The sequence below is a fragment of the Homalodisca vitripennis genome, chromosome 2 (assembly GCF_021130785.1).
Source record: "Homalodisca vitripennis isolate AUS2020 chromosome 2, UT_GWSS_2.1, whole genome shotgun sequence".
Taxonomy (NCBI): Eukaryota; Metazoa; Arthropoda; class Insecta; order Hemiptera; family Cicadellidae; genus Homalodisca; species Homalodisca vitripennis.
Window position 1 is genome coordinate 39,473,172 of NC_060208.1, and position 14,416 is coordinate 39,487,587.

The following is a 14,416-nucleotide window of genomic DNA, read 5'->3' on the forward strand; positions in this document are numbered from 1 at the left end:
TTCATTAACTCCTATTAGTAAAATTGATCAAAATGTTGAGAGATCCATAGTATGAATACAAATATAAGATTAAATGGTATGCCGATATAAAAGAGAATGCCAAAAGTTGATAATAAGTGATGCTATCATAAAAACAGAAAGTAAGCTAAGTATTAAGATGCACCACAACCGACTGTGTGTATAATGCACTACAAACTGAGAAAAGAAAAGGTCAAGTAAGACTTTTATAAAGAGAAATATAAATGACAATTAAAAGATTGGCTGAAAGTAATTTAAAACTAAATTCAAATGTGAAGGAACGTTAAAGGAAAGCTAAATAAAATGGTAGAATTTTCAGTTATAGTAAGGAATGCGTACCGAACACAACGACTGAGATGTCGCTTCTTCCTGGAGAGCTCCCTCATGGTAGACAAGGTTTTAGGCGGGTTTGAATGGTAAATCACAGAGAGCGTACACAGTTCACATCAGGAGTCACTGGCATTGGGGAGATAAAGTGGATATAAGGGAATCCACATCCTTCCGTGAGAAAGACGGCCTCTTGAATCACATAGTACAAAATAAAATATATAATATATATGGTAATATATGATCAAAATCTTTGTTCAACGTCGATAAAATATTTTTTGTCCAGGTTAACTCCAATGTTGGCCTGTGTGATACTATATTATTCTACTCTCCTGATACACCAAGGAAAAGGGCCTATATGGTATACGATGAACGAAAAAGAAGAACATTGTAATAAAAATTGGTGGGCTGGGCTTCTTCACGTTACAAACTACATTGACCCAAAGGTAATATTTTGTTTTATTTTATGAACTCGTAGGTCACGTTAAAAGCTTTGTTAGAATTGATGTTTATATTGTTCGTTGTTAAACACAATTAACAACTTCAACTAAACAGGCAAAATAAACTTCGGTACTGGTCTATGAGTATTCTAGATTCATTGCATTGTTATGTTTAAAATTTCTATATACCTTCAGATCCATCCTTTGGATAAATTGATATAGAGTGTTAATGTTATTCTGGTAAATAAGTCTTAACATATTTTAACGTTTACAAATAAGTTAATAGTAAGTCTCTAATAATAATTGTAATAAATTAATTTTCAGCCTTAGCATTGTTTTGTATAAACTAGTCTCCAGAAGGCGTCTTTATTATCAAAATCTGAGAACTCAGAGTAAAAGATGCAGGCTCGGTCACACATTCTATTAGCTTAGCCTCCACTTCATTGTTAATTATCTTAGCGAAAGCAGATTTCCTGCGAAAGTGTTTCTGCTGCGAAAGTTTTCACCTTCCTTGAGCTGAATCTCATGTTCCAAAATAAGACTTTTTCTTGATACTCCTTCAAACAACCGGGTCTCGGCAATCAAGATTTCCACACTTAATACAGTTCTAGTGGGAAGAGTTTATTCAATGTGCATCTTGAGTTTAGCTACATTTCACCTTCCTCTTGGCGGAACTTCTAAAATTCGACGCCATCAAAATCTTGACCACTGCAATCTGGAATCACTTCGCTTGAACAGATGCAAAAATGTGATGACAAAGAAGCTAAAAATTATATCCTTACATCTACATCTGTTTTAGTATTAGCTGTTTTAGTATTAGAGACACATAGGTTACAATAGATCAATGTGAATAAGCATTCTCTTTGTTTTATTATGTGTACAATCGAAAGCTCAAGAAAAAACCTTGGCTACTGCAATCTGGAATCACTTCGCTTGAATAGATGCAAAACTGTGATGACAAAGAAGCTAAAAATTATATGTTAAATCTACATATCTTTTAACATTAGAGATACATATGCTGCAACGGATCAATGAGAATAAGAATTCTCATTGTTTTATCATGTGCACAATAGAAAGCACACGATATTTTCGACTGGAAAAACATCACTATGGAGCAACTGTTGTGGGTTTTCTACACATGACGAAGTTATGGTTAGAAGATTGATTAAGTGTAAATATTGAATTAACTTCCACTTCATCTTCATATACAGGAGCGTCTGGAATCAGACGTGGTCATAGACTTTATTCTCAGAATCTGGAGTCATTATTGTCTGCAGACATTCCAAATAAACTCCAAAGAAGATCAAAATGATAGTTTTACATAGTTTTAACATCACGGACAACTATACCACAAATGATGGTGTAATGTAAGTAAAGATGTTTTATAAAATTTGTATTGTCTCATCAGGTACGGAACTAACTTTGTAGGATAGCTCAGACACAATCACAAGTAACGAGAGAACTACCAAGTTCTCTAAACATAACCAATAATTGTCAAAGTTTTTGTTAAACGTGAATGTAAGTTTAGTTCAATTTCACCTTCCTCTTATTGTAGTATCTGGAATTCGTCGTCATCAAAGATTTGAATCTGAAAATCTGAATTCATCATCTAAAAAATAAAAAAATTCTTCATCAAAAATGCGAAAACTAAACATTAACATAGGGGGTTATTTTCAGGTGACCTATAAACGCTGCTAGACCTATAAACAGTTATGTTTGGTTCACCAAAGTTACAACATCTCAAAGGCAATGGTTCCTGGCACGCTCTGGAAAAATTAATCCCATCTTGGTACCAAAGAAGCACGTTCCTTCCCTATCGATGCTAAAACTAGAAACCCTCCACATCGGAGGACTTTGTGTGGTAACCTCTTACTCACGTTTGTGTATTTAACTACTAAACGTGAGGGCTGAGCAGTAGTAACACTCCTACCTTCGTAGTTTGGCTTGACTAGAGATTTTTACTCTGCTGGCGTTGCCCTCTACGATAAATGGAATATCGCAAAGTTAGTAAATAATATGAATTTGATAATACCGTCGAATCCAACTGCTTCTCTTATACGGTCTTCACCACAGAGTCAGTCTGGATCCAGTACAGTATTGCGGAGAAGGGATAAACGAAATTTCAGTGAAATGGGATGAAACCGCGTGCATAATTTCAACCAAGATCTGGAAAGCTTGACACAGCAATATCAACGTGTACTTTGGTTCCATGTTGACGTAGATGAGGTACATCTTGATTTGTATCGGCAATGTGCCATTGCAATATGCGTGCGTTGAATTGGCATTCAGACAGTTTCAGAACGGCTCGTTCTCCCTGGGAGTCCGGAAATCCTAGTTCTACAGGTAGTCTGGTAGACGATACTGTAATAGTAACATTAGCCAGGACTCAGCCGTTTGAAGCTAACAGATTCAAAACTCAATCAAAATAAAAGTGCCTTATCACTCAAATATGCCATGACTATTTAATTACGTTTTGCTGTTACAGCTCAGCTGGCACAAACTAAATGTGGTTCATTCACCACCCAGGTGGGTCCAAAGAATATTTTATACTATTCAATGATTTAATTTTAATTAGTCTACTTAATAGCTTGTAAACGATCACTTTCATACTTTAAATGTTTGTTTCAATTAAGAATATACTCTGGCTCTACTTGCTCTACTTGGAATATTTGCTATCTTTGCAGATTTCTTGAAAACGACCCAGCAATATTTTACTGTACAAACAGTCTGAAATTCACAGCATTTAATTCAGTTTCAAAATTCCTTATGTTACCACTATGACTTAAATCTATATTACTCTACAAAATCTTAAACACGGTTCTGGCTCGTCTGCTTTGCTCTGACGTTCCAGTACAAAAACTGCTGACCTCTCAGCCAGCAGGCCACAGCCAGACTTACTGTCGTCGCTGTTTATCGCGACAGTTTCCACTGGCTGCATTGTGACTGCCTGCAGTTTGTCTATTAAGGGAATAGTTGCTCCTCGGGAAAATTTGCCACGTCAAAAAGGAGAGACAGACAATGATTGGGTAGGAAGGGACACTCACCTCGCGACCTACACGTTTAATCTCAAAGGCTGTATTCTCGATTTTGTACGTCCAAAATTATTTATTTTTCATTCATGACTTAACGATGACTTAAAGTTTATTGCAACAGATTGATTACGGGTTGTCATTCCTAATTAATTCTTAAAGTGTTTTTATACTTGTTGAAGAGGATATATAGCAAGTGTAGTATTCTATTTTATTTAACATTGAAATATGGGAATTTATTTAAACCCTATTAACCCTCTAAATCATAAGTCGTTAAAACACATTTTTATCGTTAATTTATAATTTTTATAATCATTTTTTGTTGATTGTTGGTACATTTTATATTATTCCATGTTCAAATTAGTTTTTTTTTATAACGTACAAAAACTTCATACATTTACATTTTATTGCAAGTGCAATCCTTACAAGTGATTTAACCGCTTACGAAAATAGACGACATGTCGTAACTTACAATGAGCCACTTAGTTCAATCATCTTGGCTTTTCATAATTGGATATAACACGCTTAGATACGCAGTGATTAAAACATTGAAATAATTGGATTTCTCACCTTGTAGTGTGTAGAACAGAGCTATTACGTCGCCTTGGATTTCCAGTTCTACCTGCTGTCTCCGTTGTTCTTGTTGCCCCTGCATAGAAAACCAAAAATTGGCTTCCTGCTGCTAGCTACTGCGTCACTAGTTTCGTCCCTGGCTGCAACTGTTAATTCTTATGTGAAACATATAGGGTCAGGAAATATTATACGTTATATGTAAGTAGCGTAGCCTAATTTATAATTTTAATTTAGTAATATAAAACTACTCGAGTTTATTATAATTGTATTAAGTTTCTATCAATTTGTTTGTCATATTTTCGGTTAAGCTTTGTATAAAAATAAAGTAAGACGAGAAAATGTGGTTAGTGAAACAAGATCAGTATTTTAAATGAAACTTGATTATTAAATTTCAGATTATTATTCTTATGTAATATGTATTCAAACATTCTGATATGCACAGCATATTATCAAGCTATTTTCATCCTATTAATTAAGGGTCTTATATTTTTTTGACTTAACATTAGAACAGATCGCAACACAGTGCTTAACGACGGTTCCAACTACTACGGTATCCACTACAGAGTACCATCATTCTGTATGGGCCTCGCCTTGGGGTACTTTCTCTTCGAAGTCAAGATTAAAAGCCATGAATTTATCCCATCAAAGGTAAGAGAGTAAGAATGATTTTTTAGATTGAGTAAACAAAACATTTTAAAAAAATTCTAGATTTTATCGCTATCGAAATTTGAAACACATTATTTAATGAAATATATCTTGTAATTATTACGTGTTATATAAGCATAATTCTTACAATTACATTCCAAATAGTAATCATCATAAACCAAACAGGTGCTAAAAAAAAAGACAAATTGGATCTTTATAATCGTGTTATTCATAACATATAAACCTACCCCTATTTCACCCATACGCATTTAAATCAATGGAAAAACATCAATCAATCCCAGCCTTGGCAATTTTTGAATTCTTTGACACAATTTTAAGTTCAAGTGGCAAAAAGCATAATGCTGCATCCCTTTTCTGTGCCAAACTCGGTATATTATTAAAGATACTAGAATTTTGTCGTTTAAGAGGCCCAGTATTATTTTCATATTTTACTAATAAAAAAAGTTCACAGCTAAAAATAGGACTTCAGTAGTTTTCTTCTCACAGCCAACTCAATGATAGTGGCGTTCCCCAGAGCTCAATGCTGGGTTCACTACTTATTTGTGAACGATTTTCCATATGGCATAACTACATCATCCGTAGTTCTGTTTGTTGATGAAACCACTTTTTCTATTAAAACTGAAACTCTGCATTATTTATAGAATAGGATAAATCAAACAAATGACGAGGCAGGACAATGGTTTTCAGAAAATTTACTACTGCTCAATGAAAATAAAAGCCAATTAATAATATTTCCAACACACCAATCGGAAAGCACGTGTATTAAGTATAAAGGAACTAATATTAAAGTAACATCATCATATAAATGTTTAAGCTTAGTTGTAGATCATTCATTATCATGGCACGGACACTTGGTTTTTATACAAAAGAAGTTAAATTCAGCATGTTTCTCATTCAGAATTATTTCTCATGAGGCTAATTTATATACTGTGAAAGCAGTTTACAATGGTTATGTTTACTAACATCCGAGGTATGGGATATGGGGTAGTATTTTGAGGAAATTCGATGTTATCAAACAACATTTTTTAAAAACTCAGAAATGTATCACTACAATTATGTTCAAAATTGAAAACCGAAAATACTGTAAACCAGTTTTTAACAACCATAACATTTATTCTTTACCATATCTATATATTCTAGAAACCTTATTACTATTTAAACCTAATTTAACTCTTTAAAAAAAAAGATCTAGCACTGCACTATTGTAACATACTCCATACACTGATTACAACTATTCAAGCAGGGTCCTTATTGTCAACTCTCAAAATCTATAACAAATTTTCCCCTAATGTAAAGAGTCCGAATTCTGTAATTGCATTTGAAACTACCCTGAAATGCTTCCTCATAAACCGGGCTATTCATTTTGCGAATATTTAAATGATTAACAATTCTTACGAGTAATTATAATTGACATTATTTCCTGTAACCATGCTGAAAATTATATATCTATGTAAAGCTTATGAAAAGAAATTGACTGTACAAATTCTATAATTGCGTTTATAACTTCCCTATAATACTACCTCATAAAACGGGGCTAGTGGGTATACAATGCAAATACTGTACCCCTCCTCAATTGAGACTTATTGAACTATGGCATTTTAGTTTGGTCCTTAACATTAAAAACAAAGTTCAACAGAGTTATTACTCTACAAAAGCAAGCTGAAATCGTATATGTGGGTCTGTGGGGCACACAATCATGTCAAACTGAATCTCACCATTATATAATACTAACGTTAGTATAAATATTCTTTTGTAAAATTGTATATTCTGGAACATTAACTAAGTGTGTAGGAAAGAAATGAGTAACTCATAAATACAATATATTGATACCTGATCGAGGAAACCTCAAACATATGCCATACCATATCGCATTGGCTTCTAAACTACTACATAATGTTAAGGCAAATATTGTCTCGGAAATGTCTCACAACATTTACTTAACACACGGAAAAAGACTTTATCCCATTAAAATGTAAACATACTGTATCTTGTTTTACACAGTTGCTACTCAGTATCAAATAAAACAACATTGAAAAATAGTCATTAGTTTAATAGTAAACTGATTACAATTTTTATAATAATAACACTTAGAGGTTCTGGTGGCTGGGATGGACGACCTCAGTATTGATGTTAATTGGCTTCGTCCTCGTCACTGCTATTGTATGTGACCCTAACCACAAGTTCTCTCCTTGGCTCGACCCTCTCTACCTTGGCTTCCAGAGGCCTGTGTATTGTGCCGCAGTGGGCTGGATCATATTCGCTTGCTCCTTAGGTCATGGCGGTACGTACGAGTAGGAGAACAATGGTTAATATACTCATCTGTATTCTATTACGTACCTGTGTCATTTTTACTTAAACATGACTTAATTATTGTAAAGTAATTGATGTCAAATCAAAATAAATCAAAATATATCGTATTTGTTCAGCTATTAGTTCTCTTATAAGGAACACAAATTGAAGATTGCTATAACATTATATTAGTTATTTTATTGCTGCACTTAAGCATATATTCTAAACAACATTGTCATACCTATGAATTTTTATTTAAAGTCTTATAGAAATAACATTCGATGGGATATTATAATAACCAGTGCAAGAGTATAAAATGAGAGTAGTGTTTAATATGTAGTAGTTTTTCAATTTCTGTAAATGTAATATAAAGAGTACATTTCATTTTAAATAGCTTAATCTCGTTCTTTTTACAGGTCTCGTAAACCGGTTCCTATCATGGACTGTCTTCCGACCTCTCGGTAAACTAACGTATTGTGTGTTCCTTATACACATTATTTTCGTGTACGGTCAAGTGTACAGTATTCAGGACCCCGTAGTTTATAGCTTCATTGATATGGTGAGTTTATATAGGAAATTATCTAAAAAAATAGTGCTATTACTAGCATTTTTGTGTTTTCATTGTATAATATATCTTTTGAAATTATGACTTTATATCATACACATCTGAGGCTATACAAAATGAAGTAGCTCATCCATAATTTTACTATATCCAGGCACTTGAACTATTTTGTAATAGTAGAGTCAATTAAAATATTATTAGACAGTATTTATAAATAACAAATTAATGTTTAACATACCAACACTGCAATATATTTACTATGATTGTTGTTATTATATATATATATATATATATATATATATATATATATATATATATATATATATATATATATATATATATATAAAACCCGGCAAGTGAGAGATCCGGGTTCGACTCCCGGCGGAGCAAGTACTTTTTGCGATTCAATGTTTATTGAAATGAAATAAGGCTATTGCCATTTATAAAGTTTAACGTATATATATATCAAAATCAATACATAAAGCATGATCACACGAGCAAAAAATTATGCAGCGAGCTAAACTTAAAAAGACAGAAATACTGTACACGTATGTATGTATAGGAGGTATCCTGCTAAGGTGTTGAAACAAAAATACTGCTTAATGATTGAAACCTTAATAGTAAAAATGGAAAAAAGAAAGATTGTGATGACAAAAAAGTAATGATAAAACAATTTTCTCGCCTCTACAAGATTTATAATATTTTTAAATATCTTACAAAATGCTTTAATATTCAATATTTACAAAGTTATTTCTAAAAGTATTCCACATCTTGTTCTTAAAAGGCCACTATAATGAAGAATTTTACATCCCAACCGAAATTACCACCTATAAACTTTGGGGAAGCTAAATTCAACGGAGCAGATTTATGTAACTAATCAAGAAGCATTTTATGTGAAGAAATTGAAAATTCATCATCTAACCAAAGCAATTAATCGAAACACATATACAAATATTATCCAATTTAGATATTAAACTTATATAATTAACACTGGCTTTGTTTAAGTATTGTCATTTTAAAAGGGATGCAGTACCAAATAATGGGTGCTTTTTTTATTTATTAATTTTTTTTATAAATCAATACTTTATAAGATAATGAAACAGAATGAGAATAGTTTTATACATATCTTATATCGTTGAATGACTACGTGTTTTTTCATAAAATTCCCAAATTATGTAATAATATGGGTTTGAATTTTATATAACCGATGTAATTTGTAGTCGCCATAGTCTGTAACGAGTGGCATTGAGATAAATTTCCAATTTATATTATTTCTAAATGAAAATTAAAAACTATATTAGGAAATATGGCGACAATTTTTTTTAATTAATTCAAACCAATTTTACGGTTATTGAACGTAGTTTTGGTGATCGTAGGCTAGTAGGTAATATTATCCTGTGATTATAGTTAAATCTTACGGAACGCCTTACTTAATGAGATATGGGATATCAATTTTAGTTCGGTTAAAATATAAATACACTAGGGCAGTAAGTCCTATCTTTTTATATATATGGATATGGAGAAAGTTTTAGTTTGGTTGACCAAATATTCTTGTTAATTAAATCATTCCATGAACATAACACTTATCCGGAAAGCTTCCTTCTGTATTGTTTTTGAAAACATTATAACACGTTATTATGCAATTTTTTACTCTCGATAAATTTATTTCAATATTAATGGATTAAGGTAAAAAGCCGTTAACTCATCACTTTGATAAACAGCTCATTCAAAATAAATTTTCTTCCTGGCCTACTTATTCTTATAAAAGACACAGCCCCATCCTGAAAAGAATCTCCTTTTTCTGACTCAGGAATGATCGTGAGGAGGAATTTTAGACAGTTGAATCGGATCTCAGAAGCAATGGATACCAGAAATTAGTAATAAATAAGTGCAAAAAAACCAGAAGAATCATTCCTGAGTCATAAAAACAGAAATTTAATAAATTTGAGTTTATGTCAATCCCTTCTGTGCCGGTATTATCGGAGAAAATTAGAAGAGTAGGTGGAAAGTATAACATTAGAACCGCGTTTAAAACACACTGCTCTTAAAAAGTGACACACAGGATTCCAAAAACTGTGTTTAAAGTATAAAATGTAGTTGCAATAGGGAATACATAGGCGAGGCAAAAAGACCACTAAACATAAGGATAAAAGTGCACAAAGAAAACACAAGAAAGGGTTTCAGAGAAAAGTCAAAAATTGCACACCGTTGTTGGTCCAAAGACCATCATATGAATTTGGATAAAGCCAACATAATACATTCCTTCAAAAGGAAATTAATTGAGGCAACATACATTAAATAGGCAGACCAACAAATCAGTCAACCATCAGTCGAGATCAGGCCGCTTTGGTTGCCAATTCTAAACAAATGAACTAAAAAGAAAACCAAAAGTATTTAACAGATCTGATATTTGTAATAAACCAATGCGGAGTCACAATATGGTTTTAAGAAGTTCGTCTAGCATGAACCAATATTAAAAAATGGCCCATTCCTGTCCCCCTTCCTTTTTATTTCCGCTATGTTGTTTTTGTCTGCCGTGACGATTGACATTGATTGGCTAGTACCCTTGGTCACTCGCAGGTGGTTAGTAGACGAATGCAGACGTATTGTGACCTGTATTCTGTAGTTCAGTTTTAATGATTAGTGTTGTGTACAGTTTTTTATTAAGTTCATGTTTTTGCAGTTGACAAACAACATGTTGTGATTCCTGACTTAGGCGTGCCACAACGCTTTGGTATTATTTGTTTATTGTAATCTAGTTTGTAAATATGTATTAGTTATACCTGAAGAAGAGATCAGATTGCAGATATCGAAACGTAGTGTTACCGATTTCTTGTTTTCCTGTCTGGAAAATCCTGTTTCCTTCACAATCCTTCCATCGTTAAAAATAACTTTAAACAAAGGATAAATCGAATATACAGCAGTGAGAGTAGTAGCTACAGACAGTTTAAAACACTATATAGCAATTTTATTTATCTGCCATAATTAACCAAATTAAGCGGGTTAATATTATGTTTTCTTCAAAAGGCGATTTTAAAGTGTTAGAGAATCTATACATGATTTGAATTTAAAATACCCATAAAATGTCCCCAATATCTTTTGAAGGAGTGTCTAAAACTAAACACGCTTCTTGTACTATGCAATTCATCTGCTTATGGACGATTATTTTATACGGTGAGAAATAGAGGGAGGGAGAGAGCAGGAGAGAGAGAGAGATGAAGTATGATGTGTCAATGAATAAATAAAACTCTCTATATATGTTAGTACAAAAACTACTACACTCCTTCCAGTTATACCTTCTAAATGGAGACCTGATGATCAGCTCTGCCGTGGCTTTCGTCTCTTACCTTACTGTGGAAGCTCCGTGTAGTAGATTAGCATCCTACCTGCTCTCCGGTAAGTACACACTTAAAGTATAGTAAAGCAAAGTAGCAAACATACTATGTTTCTCTACTTTGTAGTAGTGATTAAACCTTAATAAAGTTAAATAGTCTACATTTTTATTCACGCATGAAAATATTATCCAGAAAATTAAAAACTAACTAAATACAAACAGTGCCAATACTCACTCGGCTTATCACTTTAGTCATCGGATCTAAGTTACAATTAATGTGGGATGGAAACAGCCGTAGAATTGTTTACCAGTAAAAATATGTTGTACTTCATTGCCTCGTTCATATTATATTTGATAACCTCGCAATGGCCTATGGTTTATTAAAAGGAAGAGCAGAGTAAATGTTAAATGGATGAATAAGTGTTTTCTCAATCAGTGATCTAAACACGTTTTTTTACTCTCAAAACTACTGTCTAAGATGCTTGTAATTAATAATATAGGTACAGTTGAACTATGTATCAACACATAAAGGCAATAACCTATTGTATTTATATTGTATATTCATGCACGACATAATTTAATTTAGATTTAATCAAATATGTAATATAAGACTCGTAAACAATGCTTTGTATTATAGAAACTTCCATAAATATCTAGTGGTAATCAGAAAGGTTATGTCACGCTAATGAAAACAAATTTAATTAAGACAATATTAATACAATTTTGATACAAAACAGACTTCTTATAGGATTTAGACAGTTTAGCTGTGTGTTACTATTAAAACGTATTTTATAAAGTAATTTTATTTTATTTTTACCCACTCCAGAAATTTCATTACTATAAATACAGTGTTATTTATATAGTACTAGCATTTACGAGTAGGTGCGGTTTCGTAGGATTTTGGATGTTTAAAAGTGTATATTTATAGTTATTGCAATATTACGGTCTTAGTATATTTGTTCGATAGTTAATTTTGCCTTATTTCTATAATGAACAATGGATTTACTTACAAAGCTCTGAGAAGCCTAATTCTATCTAAAGGCAACTAAGATAGAGTCCATAAGAGTCTTTACATGTACAGTAAATATTAGAACTCATTGTATTTTATATATGCACTACTAGTCGTTCCTCACTGTTTTACACGCAATTTATGAAACTATTCTCTTTGACCAAATATGATAAAGAATAACATCTATCTAACATAGGTCAAAATAATAATATAACAACAATTCAAAGTGACAAAACGGCCCTCAGAAGTGACCTAATAATCTAACATACCAAAGTGATAGTTTGATGACGTATAAAATCAATAATGATGAATTATTTGATTAACTAATTTAATCATGATTTTCTGTTTTAGGCAAAAGCACGAAATGAAGACGAAATTGGCTCAAAGATATTTATTCTGCAAAAAATTGGAAAATATATTAATTTTCTTATTATTTCGTCCTGTAATTTAATTTGATTTACTTTTCCTTTCACTTTTTAAGGTTACGTTTCAAAGTTAAGATTAAGGATACTTGGTACGAGGAACGTTAGTTAAAAAGTTGTGAAGATGTACCTTTACAGTCAAGTCATGATTGCCATGATGATGTTACCGTTATGGATATGGTGGCTTTATACGTTTGGTTAGAACTGGCATAACACTGAAAATGTATTATTCAGATAACAGTCACCCTTTATGTCCTGAAAATGCTAGGACCTGAATGTATTGATACTGATAGTAGTGTAATAGTGTGTCTGTAAGATTCAAAGGCGGCACAATATCATGATAATCAGTCGTGCTGGTTGACGTAATATCGAAAGTGCAATGTCGAAAATACTACAATCTTCAGTCACTTACAATAATTTCCAATCTCTTCTTTCCGGCATTATATTATTCACTTAATCTAGTTTCAGGCTTTATAGTAAACTGCTATAAAGAATATTCTGGCGTAAACACATTCACTCTTAGATTCAAAAGAGTTCGTTAAAAAAAGATATTTGAATTTGAATTTGATTCTAGTACAATATCCTCTGTAGCACTTGAATGTGTAAGAACAAGAATGTGGATGCAACATTCGGTACGAATAATTTGTAAAAGGGTTTATATAATTCATATTTCGTAAAATTTTTTAAAATGTCCCTTGCAAAGTGCTGTGCGTGCGTGTGTGTGTGTGTGTGTGTTTATTACAGTTTGTTTGTGGTTTATTCATTATTCCATATGCTAAGACAAGGAAACGTCTGCATGTACATTTTCATAAAAAATACCGTGATTTCTGTTGAAACTATATAGGCAATTTTGTTAAGAAAAACCAATAAATATAGAATCCTGCAAAAGTTTTGGTCTTGGGCTTTGGCTCCGCTTTTTTCAATACAATTGAAACCATATGTTAAAGTTTCAGAACTATAATCGAGATACCTCCTATAGCAAAATGTGCGAGTGTTTAATCGATAGTTACCATGAAATATTCGTCGGAAATTAAAATATAAGAATATAAATACATAATCAAAATGAAGAATCATTTTTACAAGTACATTTCTATCATTGATAGTACGAACATCATGAAGTTTGTCGTCACAATTTTTTTACAGTAACCATAAGTTCTACAGATCAAAGTTGTGATAACATTAGTAAACGTTTAGATTTGGTGCTAAATATAATTCATTTTTATTTATAGTCAAAATTAGCCTGGAAAATGTGCAGTTCTTGTAGCATAGTACTCCAAATCGACAGGGATACTAAAGGCTAGTAGATTATTTTATTCAGAGATTGCCCCATATCCAGAAGACCCTAAATGACGTATTCAGCTATCTGATTTAATGGAATTTAAAACCATGATACCGGTACTATAATATGCACTTAGTCGTGGTGTATTGCTGGTACAAATGAACCCAGCTGGTAAAGTTAAATCTTTGTATAAAACATCTACAGTTTAAGTTACATTGAAAGTTATTTTAACTGAGATAAACATTAACAAACTAGCTATTTAGAGAACTTACAAAGCGAAATCATAAAAAAGTTATTTAAAAAATAAACAATCAAAAAAAATTATAATTTTAAAAAGCATTGTTTTTTCTGGGCAAAGCCCTTTTTTAACTTTTCAAAGAACTTTAACTGTACATAACGAGTAACTTAAGAATTAAAATATGTCAATATATTTTTATTGAGTTAGTATGCTGAAATGAAAGCTCTGAA

The 14,416-nt window shown here is 32.1% G+C and overlaps 1 protein-coding gene across 1 annotated transcript; it reads left to right on the plus strand.

Annotated features, from left to right (window-relative positions):
- The first annotated feature begins 642 nt into the window (after positions 1-642).
- LOC124356243 (O-acyltransferase like protein-like) lies at positions 643-12,680 on the plus strand. Its single transcript, XM_046807426.1, has 7 exons — positions 643-791; positions 4,392-4,585; positions 4,894-5,035; positions 7,145-7,334; positions 7,759-7,901; positions 11,195-11,300; positions 12,599-12,680. The coding sequence occupies exons 1-7, from the start codon at positions 714-716 to the stop codon at positions 12,613-12,615; spliced, it is 870 nt and encodes a 289-aa protein (XP_046663382.1). The 5' UTR covers positions 643-713; the 3' UTR covers positions 12,616-12,680.
- Positions 12,681-14,416: the final 1,736 nt, after the last annotated feature.